At 41.0% G+C, this 18,371-nt stretch overlaps 1 protein-coding gene across 2 annotated transcripts; it reads right to left on the reverse strand.

Annotated features, from left to right (window-relative positions):
- Positions 1–1,373: 1,373 nt before the first annotated feature.
- Positions 1,374–17,816, reverse strand: rps6kc1 (ribosomal protein S6 kinase polypeptide 1). 2 transcript variants are annotated; one of them, XM_020927062.2, is made up of 16 exons: positions 17,641–17,816; positions 16,917–16,952; positions 16,239–16,359; positions 16,037–16,152; positions 15,878–15,971; positions 15,750–15,803; positions 15,255–15,677; positions 14,803–14,927; positions 14,599–14,697; positions 13,576–13,623; positions 12,942–13,074; positions 9,804–11,360; positions 9,023–9,112; positions 4,345–4,427; positions 2,933–3,028; positions 1,374–2,395 (listed from the first exon to the last, which is right to left on the reverse strand). In XM_020927062.2, the coding sequence occupies exons 1-16, from the start codon at positions 17,779–17,781 to the stop codon at positions 2,279–2,281; spliced, it is 3,333 nt and encodes a 1,110-aa protein (XP_020782721.2). In that variant the 5' UTR covers positions 17,782–17,816; the 3' UTR covers positions 1,374–2,278. The 2 variants fall into 2 exon arrangements, with proteins under 2 accessions (XP_020782721.2, XP_055005350.1); XM_055149375.1 differs by lacking the exon at positions 16,239–16,359 and having other exon boundaries at positions 17,641–17,748.
- Positions 17,817–18,371: the final 555 nt, after the last annotated feature.

The following is an 18,371-nucleotide window of genomic DNA, read 5'->3' on the forward strand; positions in this document are numbered from 1 at the left end:
GTCAATTACATCCAACCTATTATCCAGCAGCAGTTGACTACAGATGTAATGTAGAGGTCATGGTGCAAAGGATGCTGGGTTGAAATTACTCTGAATCATCCCTTTAAATGCGGTATAAAAATAAAAATGACTTGACTTAAAGTTTAATTTTGAGAAAAATTTTAGAAATAAGGGAACATAGGGTTGAGGGAACATAGGCCTGACCCCGCCTATATGTTTTCGAAAGTTTAAAAAGTCTGAGAAATATATAACCTTTGTGATGGCAATATTGACCCAGTAACTGTGGCCTGCATGTTATGTAAACTTAAAACAAAAGCAGAACCCCAAAACAAATATTAGTATTGAATATTCGAATATGAATTCTAGCGTAGATATACTTTGCCGTGTACAAAGCTCAACATTGCAGTGTGACAGCGCTAACCTCCCTTTATTCACATTGAGTAAGATTGACAGTGCTACTCCCTGTGCTGCTGAAACCTCTGGCCCTCAAAGTGTGTGTAATGAGACAGGTCCCGAGACAAGCGCTAATCAACTCCAGTTTATGGCTCCTGAAGCGAAGAGGCCATCAGCAGAGAATACAGGCAGCGCTGCTAACTGTAGCCCTATGACCTAAGCAGGGACTCTTCAGTAATGAGCAAAGTTCACATCAAATATTTACTTTGATTCTGAAAATAGATGGCATGTTATTTGAGGAAAAAAAACTACTTCATGTACCTTGTTCTCACCATTATAGTTCAAGCATGTTTTTCAGATGTGTGTGGTTCATATGCATTATCAAAATATATTCATGGGTTTCAAAATCATGAAAAGTTATGACAATTCAAAATAAAATATTATATCTTTTGAATGGTTAAATGTTCTAAAAATGACACTATATGACCCCAAACTTATAAATAGAAAAGAGCTGCACAATTTTGGGGAAAAATCTCTGTGTTAGTATTTTATTTTGATGTGTCTAATTTTGTAAATTAAGAAACACACATTTTTATACACAGCCTGAAGCATAATTTGAGACAGAAATATTACCACTAACACATGAATGTGAAGAGTAGGTTTGATACATAATACTTACTAATCCATGTTTATTTCCCAATAATCTCAGTCTTTCAAACTGCATTTTTGGATTTTATTTAATTAATAGTGAAATTTATTTAATAACCATTTCCTTATCTCTTTTCAGCTAGGCAAAATCCTGCTGTAGATTTACCTTCAGTGCCTCTGTCAGTTTGTATGAGTGTTACAGTGACACACAGCGGGAGCAACAGCAGCTTTCTAGAGCTATCACTGGTGCTCCTGGTGGTCCCCTGACAAAGACAACCTCCAGCTACTTCTACATCTTTAGTCAGAGTAACAGACAAGACAGTGCCCTCGGCTCTCATCCAGGTTAGTTTATTGGTCTCAGTGCATCCATAGATGAAACAGACAGGTACCACGCACATGAGTAAGCAAAAAATAAATATGAATAGATGTAGAATTATAGAACATTATACCATTTGGAGTTGTAAAAGTAATTATGATAATATTGTTCAGTCATTGTTGGCAATAAACATGATTGTTAAGACATTTGTGACGTACAGTATTAGGAAAAGAAAATACATGTTTTTATTATAGATAGTGGTTGGTTTCTTGGCTAGGCGCTCTGCAGTGTACATTATTATTGTTAGCTTTGTCCTTGTAATACACAAACTTCACTACACAATCATATTCTTGCATGCACATGATTTTGTATTACAGAAAATTTACCATTCATAAAAAAATTGGAAAAAGGGCTGGTTGAAAACATGTTTTTATCCTTGGCTTTTTGTGTCATAATGTCCCTAACTGTAATCACAATATATTTAACATTTATCCCTCTAACACTATTACAACATATTCAGTACATAATAATTTACTGCCATACACCGATACACACGCGTCATCTTTGATCATTTTGGCTTGCATAGAGTCCATTATGGTGGCACTTACAATGGGCTCAATTAAATGTCTATAATGCCATTTTTAAAGAACAGGTTGAATATGCATTGAAATGACGTGATATATTGAATAGAAAGGAGAAAGACGTAGTCACTCTAATCAACAAACAGCCTACAGTGAGTTTATAAAATGTTGTCCTTTTGGCTGTGAGATGCTACAAGGAGTGTAAAATTAAATTAAAATCTATGAAAACACAATGTCAACACATAAATTATTGCACAAACAGTAAGACAATCCCTGCATCAAAGTTGTGAAATAAAAATAAAGTCGGCAACTTCATCAAATATAGTGTACATCCTGGTGTTTATGTAGCTGCATCAGGTGTGGCCCAGTCCACTTTGGAAAAAAAGGGATGGGACTTGATATCGTCGACTCCTCCCACTCCGGCCCCCAGTCGCTCTGTGGGGTTGTACTGGAGGAGCTGTAAAAGCAGATTATTGGTCAGGCATAACAATCACTGAATAACAGATCCTCAAATCACAGTGGAATATATTAGGTAACTGAGTTTTCACAAGAATGAGTTCGAAAAACAAGGGGTTTAAAAGTACACTATATACTTTTTCTGGTGGAGGGGTATATTATCTTCTTGTCTCCAAGGAGATGCTATTGCTTTGTCTGAAATGTTCCACAAAATTTATTCAATTAGATTTATTCAGTTACAATTGCTTTATTACTAAAACACAAGTGAAAATGCTTTCTTGCTGTGAGCAGGCCTCTCTACAGATTTGACCTGTAACTTGTAGCATCACCTGCTTACCATTATACACAGATACATTTAATGTATAACTGTGGAATATTCAAACCAAAGCAATAACATCTCTGTGGACACAAACAGATCCTCCATCAGAAGTTACATAGTGCACAAATACATCAAATAAATTTTAGTAATTATAAAACATTACTATTTGTCCAGTAGGTCCATTTTAAACTATGGCCCATCTTAACTCTTCGTCCTCACCTGTTCAAGCAGAGATCTGGCCTCCTCTGAAACAAACTCGGGAATATTGAGCGCCGTGTGCCGACCGATTCCAGCGGGATGGCACCTCAGCAGAGACTGGAGGGAGCAGAGCAAGAGTCCATGAATGAAAACAGAGCAGATCAAACCAACACTGTGGGAGTCAAAACTACACAAATAACAGGAGGGTCCAGGCACCTGAAACAACACTGATGCCATCAACTAAAACAAGGACCTCATCTGACTGCTTTCTCAACGCAAAGGATAAACGTCATGAAACATATCTAATTATTATGTTCCTTGTTTTTGTAGAGCAAGTTTACTGGTCAGGTCAAACTGCCATTTCATGCACAAAGCTCCATTTGAAATCACTAAAATGAGCTTTAAGTGCTGTTTCATCCACAGTCTGTAGTTCTAATGTTGCAGTAATTGACAATAATGAGCATAATTGCCACATATATATGTATCCGGCGCATCCTTGAGCCAGTCTGGAGTAGTGCGCCTCTGCTAAATGAAAAAAAGAGTGTTTGTTTTTTAGTCAGTTGCCCCTCTGTGCGTCTCCCGCCTGCTACGTGCTGCAGGACTTCTGGCTGCTATCCGAGCTTTAGTCAAGACTGCTCCAGGCAAGATCTTATCCTGCAAGGATCAAGAGCGCAGTGAGAGCCGCAGTGAGTGTTTCGCTGCCAGGACATAATCATCAAAGGAGACATCTGTGTCGCGCAGGTTTTATTCCAGGTAACTGGGTGTGTTTGATTGAATGTAAAAACGCTAACCTAACACCCCCTGCTCTTGTCTGGGCCATTGATGGGAACTACTGATGCCTGATATGTGGTTATGCCCACTGGCAATCAGCTACACAGTATTCAAATGTAATATACAATGAGATTGAGCCAGGTGTGTGCTATTGTGTGACCTCCAAGACAGCGCTAAGGTATAATTAGTAAAGTCTAGCAGCTGCAGATCCAACTGTTGAATTCTAACAAAAGGACAAAAGTTGGTGCAGTTCCTTTGCAGTCTAATGAAGAAGACAGTCCCTGATTGAGGACGAGTTGTGGCGTCTGGAGGGCTGCCCCGGTGGTCACTGCTGTCCACGCCTTTCCTGAGGTTGGCGTGTGCAGAGAGCTCAGAGCAGCTCCAAGAGCCAGCACAGAGACCCGCGAGGGCCGACCTCCTGGCCCAGCAGATGGAGCTCAGGCTGGGGGAGAAAGTCACACCAACACCCCTGGCACTCCCCGAGAACCAGAGTAAGAAACAGCAGCCAAGACGAACGTTATACACAACTACACTTACAAACGAATACAAAATTACACACTCGCTGGCACCATTATAAAGCAGCAGAGCAGAGATACCCAGAGATGTCCCACAACACCTTAGCTACAAAGACCAACCAATATTTTGTCAAACTTTCTACTCACCATGCCTGTTAGAAGTTCAAACAGGATTGCACCTAAGCTCCACCAATCACAGGCTGGCGTCTCCTCGCTGATACCTCCGACCTCTGAAAAAACACACATACAAATTTGTTTATTGTACTTGTACTTATTATCTTCAAACATATTTAATAAAAAAAAAACATTTACTCAAACTCAAAATTTACAGTTTTATTTATTTTACAATCTACATTCTTTTACTTTTTAATTGTGTTTATTAGTTTTTTTTGTGCATTATTGAGTGCATAAGTAATCTCCCTTGTGTATCAACTCATATAAATATAATTCTTAAAAAGACAACATGCTGCCACTCTCTTGTCACTCACACAAGCCGAAGTGAGTCTCATGAAGGTGATTTGCATAATAAAACCTGTTCTATTGAGGAAACCGTAACAACTTCACACCATCTGCATGACCCGACCTCAAACACACACACACACTCTCCAAGAAACAGCAGCAATATGTGAATCACTGATATCCAGCTGTCCATTACCACTTCATTTCATCTTAGTGCGTTGTTGTAACACCATCTATTTATTTATTAACAAACAGAAATGAGCATTAATAAGTTCTTTCTTTCAACTGTGTTAACATGTGTCTCTGCACTGATTTGCATTCAACTTAGTGTACCTTTAAATATAAGCTGCACTTTTTGTGGTGTGTTTGGAGTTATTTATTTACTGTTTCCTCTTATACCTTACTTCAATTTACCTCTGCTGTTTAACTTCTGACAGTTCATTAATAACCGTTTCAAATAATAGTGATTCCAATTATGACCCAAATAACTAATACAGTTTCCTCCATAATTGAGTAATGTTTATTACTATAGATAAACCGATATATCAATTAGCCGATATTTTTGACTGTTTAGCACATCGGCTGTCAGCCTTAACTCTCCAGCACAAGACCATATTTAGTTTTGGTCAATCTGCTGCCTAAAATAAAGCTTTGTGTGTAGTTTTTAACATTACATATGAAGAGAAAACTGCAAAAAATGTGATTACACAGCTCGTCATCTCTTACCCATCTCATCCCTACCCATAGAACCAAAAAGATCGGTTTATCAGAGTTTATCAGCGATCAGTTGCCCTGGATTCTAAACAATCAGTATTGGCATTGACTCTGAACATACCCATACTGGTTGATCTCTATTATAACTATATAAAAGAATGCAATTTGATAAGGGACAAATCACATTGCATTGGTGCCCAGCTCAACCACTGCATTCGAGATGTCCTCTTCACTCAGTCTTGCCATCTCTAAAGGGGGGGGGGGTCACCCAGAGGGGCCCTGGGTCAGATCCATGCGTAGCCCCAGATCAGGCTCCTCAGCTGGGGTCACATTAGAGACATTCTCCCTTGTCTTGTTTCGGCTCCTGGGAACTCCACGGGCCTGTGCGGCTCTCTTTCAGCCAAGGTTAGCGCGCGGCTACGCTAGGGCCGAACGCGCACAGACAAAAACCAACTGAGCAACCGGTCTTCAGGGCTCCCCAGCACCCGTGTTTTGACAGCCAAGGAGAGCAGATCGTCATTGAGCGCACTAGTGATACCTGCGTTGGTTATGGGCTGCAGGGGAGGATGCCGGACTCACACAGAAGCGCACACGTCTCAGAGCAAGGTCGATGTCATCACAATAGATTAATGTCTGAGGAGCTGCGGGGAGAGAGCAGCGGAGAGAGCTGGCTTCACTTACCACTCTGTCAAAGCAATGCACGGGCACCGGGCACAGCGCAAGAAGAGGGTGACAAGGAGTTAACCAAGTCCACGGGCCACGGGTCGCTCCAACCACTGTTACACTATTCCTTTAAAATGTGTAATACAGGATTTTTGCATTTTTATAATTATGACTTTTGGTGGGATAGTAGCTGTGGTAAATATTTATCATAGTTTAACACCCGTTAAAGTGTCAGTTTGTGAAGACTGCATTGAGTAAAATAAACTGTATAAAAACAGAACTCTACCCATGTCATAAATACATAAAATTTCATCCAGAATTCAAGGGGATTTACATTTTTCTGTCAGTTTAGACCTTCAAGGCATTGTCATTTATTTTTATTAGCCTAATCATAACTATTGTGTAATTTAGACGTGTTCGGCCATTGTTAACATTGTTGTTGCTAGGAAACAGCTATGGATGCATGTCTCATCTGCAACCGTATCTGCCCAACCAGGAGGTAAAATGATAGACTTCAGAAAATTGTCTAAAAACTAGGGGAAATTAGACAAGATCTTTAGTAAAAGTTTAAATACAATTATGCTAACTATGTTTTAATGAAATGTGTGGTCTAACTTGTCATCTGCACTTCAATCTACCACTACTGTTCGACTGGTAACACAATGCTGCACTTGTTATGGCATCTTCTTTTACCTCGAAAAACAGACTTCCCTCTCCACCTGTGAATCTTAGTAACAGCTCCGCTCCTCTGGGCACGATAAGGAACTTTCTCTCTTCTCCTCTTAGAGACACTTCCCTAAAAACTAAAGCCACAGGTATTGTTCTCAGAGGAAGTCAACTACGCACTGGTAGGAAGAAGAAGAAGACTTTGTTCTCTGAGGCTCATTAGTCTTACAGTGTGGTACAGTGGTAGTATTTTACTGTGTAGAAACCGATTAAATTCAAAATACTTACATTAAAGCTGTACTAAATTCTAATCTTAAATTAAACCTTAGGCTTGATAAGTACAACCAACTATTGTCATTATACAAACAATTATTAAAATCTCTAGCAATTAAAACCTTAACATACAGCACATTTGGGATCTTTTGAGGCTTTCTCTTACAGATTCAAAATCTCTCAATTTAAACATTTTCATTTCTCAGTTTTGTTCAGTTTTTACATGGACCAGAATCCATCAGGTGCTGGTTAAGTAAAACAAAAAATCTGCTTTTCATCTCCAATAAAAGTGGGCGAAGGAAAATGAGCTCAGTTCAGAGTAAATAGCAGATTTTCCGGTCCCACTCCTGTTTTGGTGAATGTGTTTAAAAACATGTGTAGTGTCTCACATGCACACACATACGGTCAGTGCAGACCCCCTGCTGGCTCTCTGGCAAACACTCATAAATCTGTCATCAGGAATGAAGCCATCACAGGAGCTGACCCTGTCTGGATAAACAGCCACACAGAACAAGGGCAGCACACACTAGAGTGCATGTGCATGGGATGATCACTTACATATAGCACCACATATACTACTATTACTGCACATATACTTCAACTACTACTACTACTGCACATATACTACTACTACTACTGCGCATACGGCACTGAGGCTATAAAGGTCAGAGAGACACTGGCTCCAACTGCTGCTACAGGCTGTGGGCTCTTTACTATATATACTAATTATATGAAAAAGGTGTGAATTTAAAAATGTCCAATATTTGCAGAGTTAGACTTGTGTCGATCAGCGGCAGTACACACCTCCTACTGGGGAATAAGTGTATTGCATTAGAAAGCCACAGGGGATTAACAATCGTTTAACTAACAAGAGCCCTCACATCTGGACTGAGAAAACAAACACTACACTGATAGCTGGGCAATATAATAAAATATTCTAATGTTCACTGGAAGCAGTTCACTCTGGAAAAAATATGCATTTAACTTATAACTTAGAACACATTTTAGTCAGGCTGCTAAAAATATGGCAGGAAATATTATAATTAATAGTAAAAAATGTTATCTTCTACAGAAAGAGCCCTTCAGTCTACTTAATTATGAAAATATTCTTACTTTAAAAGCATAATAAAAAAGTAAAGTGTCAATGTCAAAATAAATAAAATATTCTTTAAAAAGGATCACATTTGGTCACAAAGCAGAGCAGCAAATATACTGTGGCCTTTACTCTGAAGAGTCTTTAGATCACCTGCCACTCCTGTCAAACTCCTGCATGTACCTGCCTCTACTTCCATTAGGACGTTGTTTTTAACACATTGTGGCTCTGGGAATAAAATACACACTTTGAATATTAGATGGGGTGTTAGTTGCTTTCAGATTTATTACATGGGGGCATACATACAGACAAGGAGGATTTGAATCTGGAGCGACCTTTTTGGCTCAGTGGAGAGGGCGATTGTGAGAGAATGGTTTTGGTGAGGTGAGGGCTACAGTATGCAGAATCTAAAACACATCTTGGTTTGGACTTGTTAAGACAACTAAAGGAACCCATATAACTTCTTAGATTTAGACTAGATTAGATTTAACCAAGCTCATATTTACCCATACATAAATACAGAAGAGCTTGGAGGGGTCAGAGGGTTGAAGTGTAGCAGCAGTTGGTTTTAGACAGCTTTTAAACAGCATGCCACACGCTCAGTCAGGGCAACACAAAAGGGTTACAATAACACAAGCACAATGTTGCACAACAGCACCTCCTACAGGGCAGTACAAGAGCTTCAACCTTTCAGTTTAGCCAAGATGAAAGAATGGCATGTCTCTACATGAAGTTTGTTGTTAATCTTAAAAAAAAAAGACAATAATAATAACATTGTGCCAGATGGTGTATATTAATAATGGTAAAAAGTAAGTTAAACTTTAGAGATTGTTAAGTTAGTTAAAGAACTAACAGCATAAGCAAACAATGCCCACATAAGACTTGCTTAAAACATCTACTGTAACTGTAAACATATAGCCCACTGGATGTAAAGTGTGTGTGTGTGTGCATTCTCACCTGGTGCACAGTACATGTTGGCCACAGCCTCTTTGTCACATGACTCCTCCACATCAGTCCAGCTGCAGAAGTATGTCAACTGAATATGACCTGAGGATGATATGAGGATGTTTAAATATATGGAGATAGCATATTGTTATAGAGACCATTCTGTATTGTGCATGATGGAAAGTGAAGGGTCACTTTGAGTTGATCCTTTTCAAACTGCAGAGCACATTTCTCAAGAGCCCTTCCTTGCTGGGATCCTCTGGGCCTGGTCTCTACATTACTTTTCTAGCACACAGCCCTGACGATTACTCCTGTTTAGCCGCTACCCGTTAACGCTATCATTAGAACTAATGGTGTCATTAGGTAACTGTGGCCATTAGCCTAGGCTAGCCAGACAGATGCACCACACTACATCGGTGATGGGCCCTTTAGAACAATAATTACCAGCAGGCAGAGGAAAACAGCCACTCAGCTAATTAGGCGCTTGTTGATAACGAGGCGGAGTGAGATGATTGTAGGAGCACAAAAGAAGACGTCGAGGAGGATTCTGTGACCTTCGCTAAAACAACACTTTCCTTTTGAACACAGTTCATATTTGTGTAAATAGATTAAATGAGCGACGGACAAAAGTTAACTGCACTTTGCTGAATGCACCTCCTGCTTTTAGACACAGCTATTAAGAGTTATTAGTTCCGTACAATCAGTGCGAAATAGACAGAAGTGCATGGACACAGTGCTGTTGCTCTGTAAAAGTAAGCTGTAGATATTTTCTTTTCAGACAGAAAAGTGGTACCTTGATGGTCGAGCAGAATGTTGTTGGGGTTGAGGTCTCTGCATAGGATGCCCTCTTGGTGCAGAGAGTCCAGGGCTGTGACCAGCTCTGAGGCCCAGCGCCGCACAAACTCCTCTGGGATGAGGGCTTTAGATGCTGCTTCAGAGAGCTCTTGCAGCTCTGCAAACAGCCGTGACACATGTCCATCAAACTCACCGAGCCCAGTCTCCTGAGCGCAGAGAGAGCTGTGGTCTGGGCCTAGCTCACTCTCTGTGGCCTCTGACACCTCAGGGTCAGTCCTGGGGGGCACAGAGCTCACACTGTGGTCAGGACTGTCCTGGTTCAATGAACAAGACTCCAGTGTTTCTCTTAAAGAGTCACTCACTGACAGAGTAGAGTCATTTTGGCCTGTGATGTCCATTCTCTCTGAAGCCTCTTCTCCGTATGCTAAGCTGAAGTTGTCCCATAAGGACATGAATGGGGAGGAGGACGTGGTGTCTCCTGTGGCAGAAGCTGTGCAGAAGGACAAAACCTCCTCCTCTTCCTCGGGCTGGCTGTGGCGCTGTAAAACATCAGGCTGAATGGACTTTTGAGGAGAAACTGAAACTTCTAGACCCAGAAAAACCCCAGAGGAGTCGGTCTCCTCCTGAGAACAGTCCACAGCTCCGGTCACTACAGGCAGGTTGACCAGCAGGTCGGGGGGCTGGCCCTCCTCCTGCACTATGGCTTCTTTAAAGGAGATGACAGGGATGGACTCATGAGAGTCTTTGTCACTCTCCTCCAGGCCCCACACCTCCAATCGAGGCTGCACTTCCTGAGCCAGCTCAGGAAGCTCCTCTGTGGCCTCAGAGCCCAGGTCTGAGGTGGAGAACAGTGCCAGCTGTTTGTGGGACATCTCCACACAGGGCACCTCACTGCCACTGTCTTTACTGTCAATGCGGAAGAACTCCATGGGCGTGTGCTTGGACTGATCTAAGGACAGAGGCACAGCCGGAGAGGGCAGAGGGCTGAACACATCACTGTGGTCCGGCCCCTCAGTATCCTGTGTCAGAGCGCTCCTGTCCGACGACTCTGTGAAGAAGCCCAGCTCCTGAGAGCTGATGGGTGACGACAGACTGTCATTACTGAGCAGAGAGCGGGAGCGAGATGAGGTGGTCGCATTAGGCACCTCCAGTGATAAGATCTCCTGCTCACTCCTCTCCTCCTCCACCAGGGCATCTACTTCTACCTTCTCCTGTTCATACTCAATGCACAGAGCTAAAAAACTGTTGGTGACCTGGTCCTCGTGTGTGTCCTTGGAGCACTCATCTTCAGAAGTAGGTGTTGAATCAGACTGGGCTCCGGATAGCTCCTCGACTCGTGGTGGGAGCGCACTTTTGAGAGGACATGTAAAGATAGTCTCTCCCTCTTTAGGCAGTCCTGCTATAGAGTCTGTGCTGGCCTCCCCCGCCTGTGATGAAGCATGCTGGGGAGAGTGCACAGCCGTTATGTGGCTTTTCTGGATGAAGGGAATGTCAAAACTTTCGTCTGGGCTGGAGGTGCGCAGGTATTTTCCAACATGAGACCACAGCTTACCACCTACACACAAAAAACATGGAGACAATTAGCATACCACCAGAATTTAAGGTCTCTACTGTTCATATAAAAATACAATGAAAAATATGAAATGTCAATAATCTATCTGAATATTGATACCTCTCTGCAGAGAATTCCAAATTAAAATGGGACAACTATTTGTTTTGTACTCTGGGTGATACATGTATGATTCAAAAATGTCATATAGACATTTTTAAACAACTAAAAAAAGGAAATGAAAATCTGCCGCTTTCTATGGTGAAATACCATTATCAACTATCAATTCTGCGATTTTAAACAGATAGTCATTTGATGTTTCTATTATTAAGCTATTTAAGATCAAAACTGTGGTTTACAGTGTATCAAATGTAAAATGATGATCTATGTATGTTATGATATTTTACTAAATGACCACAATATGTCCCCTTTGAACACACACAATGCAAAAGTCTTATTTCAGTTAAGTTTGGTAGAAAGAATGATTAGAGTTATTACAGGGCATTTACTAAGTAATGTTATTAGGTTATGTTACAAGATCAACTTAGCAGTGGATAAAGATACATTTCATCTTGACTTTCTTTGCAAGGGCATACTTAGAGTAAATGCCCACAGCTGTAGTATGAACAATTGGAAGCTAGCATCTGTTGTCTGTGATGAGAATGGATAGTGAGCTCGCTATGATGATAATGATTTAACTCAATGGGTTTCAAAGTAAAACTAGTCCCACGTTTTGTCCAATGTTACTCAGGTCACTGCCTTCCTCTGTCCTTGATAAACTGCTAAAAGCAAAACACTGGGAGATGGGACCAGGCCAGCTTTTGGATCAATTAGGCAATTATGAACAGCTCTCTATTAAAACAATCAGGTATATTGTAACAGCCCTTAAAGTATAATATTGAGTTACTGTCCACCGACATTGCACATGGTGGCTATGGGGTTTCACCAGATTGAACAGGTCAGAGAGCACTGCAAATACTAACTCACTGGTCTACACATAAGAGCCTCACACGATCTAAGTGGGATATATGGAGGCCCAGGTGGTGGCGCTGCTAATGAAGCCAAGCACCACCTGCTTTTCAAAATAATGACCTGTGACTCGCAACAATCACTATCACACATCTGCGAGGAGCAAGGGCACAGTATTAGCAACAAAGCAACAGAAAGGCTAAAGTAGGGACTAATGGGACTTAAATTTAACAATATATTTGTCTGCTTTACAGGCACACTCTGTAACTTTACTAGTGTACTTGTGTCCATGGAGATAATATTGTCTTGTTATCCCCACAAAGCCCAGCACAGATCTGTGGACAGGTGACCCCACTCAGAGTAAGAATGTTTTTAAAGGTATTTTGGAGCAATAAAAAAACATATCATGAAATAAATGAATGCTACATAGATGTGACTAATGTTATACTGTGAAATATTCCAAGCAAACCATTAACATATTGGAGACAAGCAGGTGGTGGACACATCAATGTCATATAGCACCTTTAAGGCTTGGTTCATACACAACAGCATTTATAGAAACATATGGTATTTGTATAGTGAATTCGATTAGACTAGATTACGTGAGTGGGAGATTACCTTCAGCATACTGCAGTAAAAGAAAAACTGTGTCTTCAGAAACAATAAAGGTTTTGAGCTGCACCATGTGAGGAACAGAGTGAGGCATGATGATCCGTTTGGACCTTCCACAGTCGCTGCTTCTTCTCAGTCCCTGTGGGTGAGTGGACAGAACGATTAAACTACGGAGAGGACACAAAAGGACAAAGAGGTAAAGTAAAGATACCCCAAATATAAAGGGCATGCAGTGTACAGAGGCAGGGCTGCAGGTTGTGTTAAGAATAAGCAGAAGGCAGGGGGGCAAAGGAGAAAGCTCACATTAACCAAGTGCCAGCTTTGCCCCATGTGTGTCCCAAAGTCACTGGATTCATCAGACCACACACAGCGCGTGACTTTAAATCTATCAGCGCCACACAGAAAGTTCACATTGTATGTGTGCATATGTAGTGCATGTATGTGTGCATATGTAGTGCATGTATGTGTGCATATGGCTGTGTAGTGATCTGTGCCGCGCAGTGCGCTGGCATCTGGCACACATCTCACACCTGAGAGCAGAGGAGCTGACAGGGAGAGGCCCATTAGAATCAATTACAGCGGTCACACAGAGGGGGGCGCCGGCACGCACACTCCTACTGTACACATGCCCCAAACTTACTTTCAAAATAAACGTCTCCTGTGTTCGCTTGTCCATGACCAGAAGAACCTGTAACAGAGGAGTGCCATTAATTGTGAGGTACTGAGATGATGTAGTGGTGAAGCCCCTCAATGAGGTGTTTTTCAAACATTGGGTCAAGACCCATACAGAGGGCACTGCAAGATAAATGTGGGGCTTGAAATGATGGCAGAGGAAGGAAATTTCCCACTGTGCTGGGCACAAAGTCTCAGCCGAAAATATAACATAGGCAATATTGTAATGTTAAACATAACAGGTAAGTTATAACACTGTAATTAAAAGAAATGTAAATAATGTGTGTCATTTTCTTTGTCATTTCTCTAACATCTCTATTCCTCCTTCCTACTGGGAGAGCATGAGCATATGTAGGCGAGCTGTGGTGTGTTGCTGTGAGGTGCGCGCTCTCATTGTGACCCCGACTGGGACCAAACAGGTGCAGGCTAAATGGATATGAATGGAGCTGTGAGTAAACAGAGCGGCAGTGCTAGCCAGGCGCTAATATAATTAAGACACAAACATCAGGGAAGGGAGGACAGGGGAGCAGGAGGGTGAGGACTTCTCTCCATCTGTCCCCTCTGTCCCCATTAAAAGTGCAAAGGCACGAAGCATTGAACAAATAAAAAAGATTACATTTCAGTTGTGTTTCTATGAAATGATTTGACACTGATTTGATGTCAACAAATGCACATTAACTCATGCGGGGTTGTATCAACATTTTCCTTGGGGTGCGTGTGTGTATAGGATGAGCATCATTGACTCAATGTTGTGTGGCTCTTTCTGAGCTGCTTGCCAAGTCATTTCATGGCTGAGTGGTGAAGTTGCTTTGTTGGCAGCTGGTTGAGGAGACCAGCAACCTAAACTGACCTTGTGGTCGTCATGACTTACTCTAAACACATTCATCATTTATAATATGATCCACAAAATCTACATTTATAGCTTGAATTAAAGCTATGGCCAAAAAAAAAGGACACAGAAAAGAACAGCTGCAGATGTGTACATACTGACCTTATCAATAATCCCCAACACTCTATAGACTCTGAGCTCTTCTGCTGAAGGATGTGAGATTTCTCTACTTGAAGAAGGGCAACACTGAGCTGCCATGGCCTAAAACAGTTATCAAAACATTTGTGTGAGTTATGTTTGGCGCAGACCATAGACATACAGTCTATGGCACTGATTTAAGATTAAGGAAACTGCAGAGCTCTTTACCACTGTTTGTGTTGATCCTTGTCCCATGTTGCTTTTCAGATGCTGACAGGAAATTTGTTCAGCTCGCATCAGATACTCTGCAGTCTTCTTCTTTACTGCCTCACGCCGTGTGGCACTTGGTTCACCTGCAGAAATTAAAATGTCTGTGATCAATGTCAATAAACAAGAGTCATAGTTTAATGTTCATTTTTTGCCACTGTTTTCAGTAAAGAAGACTTAACATGCTTTTTATCTGGCATTTCATATTAAACTACAGCATATGTAGATCACAATTTTACATGTTGTTAATTCTAAAATAAAATACAGATCTAAAACAGTTTTGTTCAAACCTACAGGGTAGGCCCTGCCTCTCCATAGTGACATTTCCCCATTTGTCATGTACGTGTTTTTATTTTTTATGTTTTTAAAAGTTGATTTTGACATCGGATTAAAGCTGAGTAGCCACAACTGACCTTGGACTCCCTGTAGAAGCAGGTCCACTCCACTTCGATAATAGGAGAAAGCAGCCTGGTAGTCCTGTTCTTTCTCTTTCTGTACAGCTAGTGAGATGAGCTCACTGGCTTTGTCCAGATAATCAGACTTTACGTCTTTTGAGTTTCCACTGTTTGTTCCTTTTACACTTCCTGAAAAAAGCTGAGCTTTGGTTGCCCAGGTGACCTCTAGGTTAGGGGCTGAAGAAGCTGGCACAGGGGCAGGAGATGGGCTTCGACGGTCATGCAAGGAAGGCAAGCGAGGGCTACAACTGCTGCTAATGGTAATGGCTCCCCCTTGTGGTATATTTGGGGATGTGCGGCCTGAGGCCATGCCATCATCAATCTCAGCCAAAGAGTCAGTATCTACAGCAAGGGAGGTCAGATCACTGTCACTAGATGGGCCTAAGGAATAGTAAGGAACACTTAGAAAAATAAAAACAAATAAATGTGCTTCCCATTTTGTTTTTACTGTACCTCCATAATCCGAAGTGAGAGTCAAATCCTCTGCACCACTAAAATCTCTTTGTACTGTAAAGCAGGTATTTGGTTAAGTAGTAGAAAACATGAAAATTGCATATCTATAATATACAGTACAGCCCTACCATCAGAGCTGCAGTCTGACAAAGTATCTGTTAGAAGGTCAGACAGCGGTTCTGCAGGTCCTATTAGCTCTGAGCCATCGTGGACCTCCCCTCCCTGAGGAGACAGAGTGTGTTAGTGGTGGAAGTCTTTGAAACAATGTGTTATTCAGGTTTACAGACCTTGAAGAACTCCTGAATGTGCTGACTGTTGTAGAGAGCAGGGATATTAGCAGAAAATTGAAGTAAATCCTCTGAGCATTGTCTTCGCTCCTCAATCACTGAATCATCAAAACGACCTACAAAAAATGTTTACTAAGTAAGCAATGGTCAATAACTGCTCAGAGTCTGCAGTATAGTGAATCCAAAATTCTGAACATGTTACCAAAAACTTTTGCTTTGGCGAATGGAGGAAACAGCTCAGACTGGCTACAAACATTCTTGTGCAGCTGCCACAGGTTTTGATGAAGTTTGCGAAAATCATTATATCTTTTCCAAACTGTTATCTGGAAGAAAGTTGCAATTTTGATTTGGTATTGAAAGAAAATAACACTACAGTCTTTACTGTGAAGTTACTGATGCAGTTAAAACAGCAGCTTCTACAATGTTTTCACAGTATAGCCACACTACCAGACTTACTTGAAAGCAGCTCTTCCTTCATCTATGTAGAATGGCAACATGTTAATTACAGTATACTTGTGTTAAATTGCATCTATCCAAGAAGAGTGAGGAAACAGCAATGGATCGCCACTCCCAAACTGAAGCTCTGCTAAGCTCTGCTGGTATGTGCCATCTCAACAACAGTAATTGGCATCATGCTTTAAAAATTAGCGCTGGTTTCAAGTTAGACTGCAGTGCATCTCATTCAATTACTCTATATATGTGTGTTTAATTGTTATTAAAAGTGGTTCAAAAAAGAACAATATTTTCTCAAAAGCTGGTGGTTTATCCAGTTTTACAATTTTACCAAAAATACTTGTTTGCCTTCAGCTCTCAGAGAATTCCTTTGAGGTACATTACATGCATTACATGGTGTTTAAGTGTGGTTGAAAGTATGTCTTACCTCTTGGACATCTTCTGGATTCTTTCTTGAGATGATCTGTACAAAAAAATGCAGTATAAAACTCTAGGACCTGGTACATCAGCCCTGCTTATGACCTCTGCCTTGAAGACTGAGTGAGTGGAGCGTCTCGCTGTGACAAAGGACTGCCCTATAAGAATACCACGGGTGTGTAGGAGACATCACCAACAACAAGCAGACTTAGCTCATTTCCTGTCTTGAGAGTGGTCAAATGACCAAATGCACTGGTGGTTAGCCACTTGCAAAACAGTATTCTTAAAGTTTCATTTTCACCAGAACCCAATGTACAATTAGAGTGATTAACAACTGTCATCTGTCCATTGCAATAGATTGAGACTAGGATAGAAGAGCAAATATTACAAATTGAACAGAATGACATCTTGACGGCCAACAAAAGGTTGTTTTGACTTAATAAGGGGCATGTATTGACAACATCCATCAGATTGACATCAACATGAAATCAACGTTTTCACAATGGGCACGTTTATCATGGCGAATATGGCGTAAATGCTCTGACTTCAACATAACTGTCCTTTTCCGGTGTAATAAATTTATTTTTATCCAAAAGAACAAAGTCGTGATAACAGATTCCTTGTCTTTGCATCATCATTAGCTAAACATCCAGCTAGCTTAACGCTAACAACAAAACCTCAAAGCACTAGCATTGCCCTCTCTCTGTCATATTAATATTATAAATTATACTCACCCTTGCAGTCACTTTGTACACTGTGTAGCCTTTCTTGTGCTTTTTGGGGTCCGTGACAGTATAAAAACGAGCCAATTCTCCTTTCTCCCGCTGAGATATCATTCTGAGAGTGACAACATTTCCAAAGCTAGCTGTGCACATTCATTCACAGCATTCACTGGAGGAGAGTCGAGTCCGAGCGCCCACTACAGGAGAGACCACACAGCTGCACTAGTAATAGTCACACAAAAGGGGATAATTTACTTACTTACTTACTAGTGAACTAACAGCTACTGAAATGCAACTGCATGGTGTTGTGGTGGATACAAGTATACTAACCTCAACAGTATGACATATGGTTATTCTGATGTAATTATTGTACCCAAATATATCAGACGGGTTTCAAATTAACAATAGCTCTATATTGCAACAATAAAGTTTTAGAAACTAATAGTAAACTCACAAAAATTAGGACAAGTTGACATAATGAGTAAGTGTAATACAATATTTGAACCAACAGAGGTCACAATTGTCCTAAAGAGGGCCCTCCCCATGTGGTTCCTCCCTTTGGCTTTCGTGCAAGTGAGATGTCAACAACATGTGGGCAACTAGCAAAGCAGAAGAATTCTGATTTACACATTTCTTATGCTAACTATGAAAATAGCTAAAAGTTAAAATGATAAAAATGTCCAGTTGGCATTGATAACTAGGCCCACTGTTTAAAAATGTGTGACTTATTCTGCACAAGCTAC

Source organism: Boleophthalmus pectinirostris, unplaced genomic scaffold (assembly GCF_026225935.1).
Source record: "Boleophthalmus pectinirostris isolate CB_2022bp ecotype Guang Dong unplaced genomic scaffold, ASM2622593v1 HiC_scaffold_13, whole genome shotgun sequence".
NCBI classification, from domain to species: Eukaryota; Metazoa; Chordata; class Actinopteri; order Gobiiformes; family Gobiidae; genus Boleophthalmus; species Boleophthalmus pectinirostris.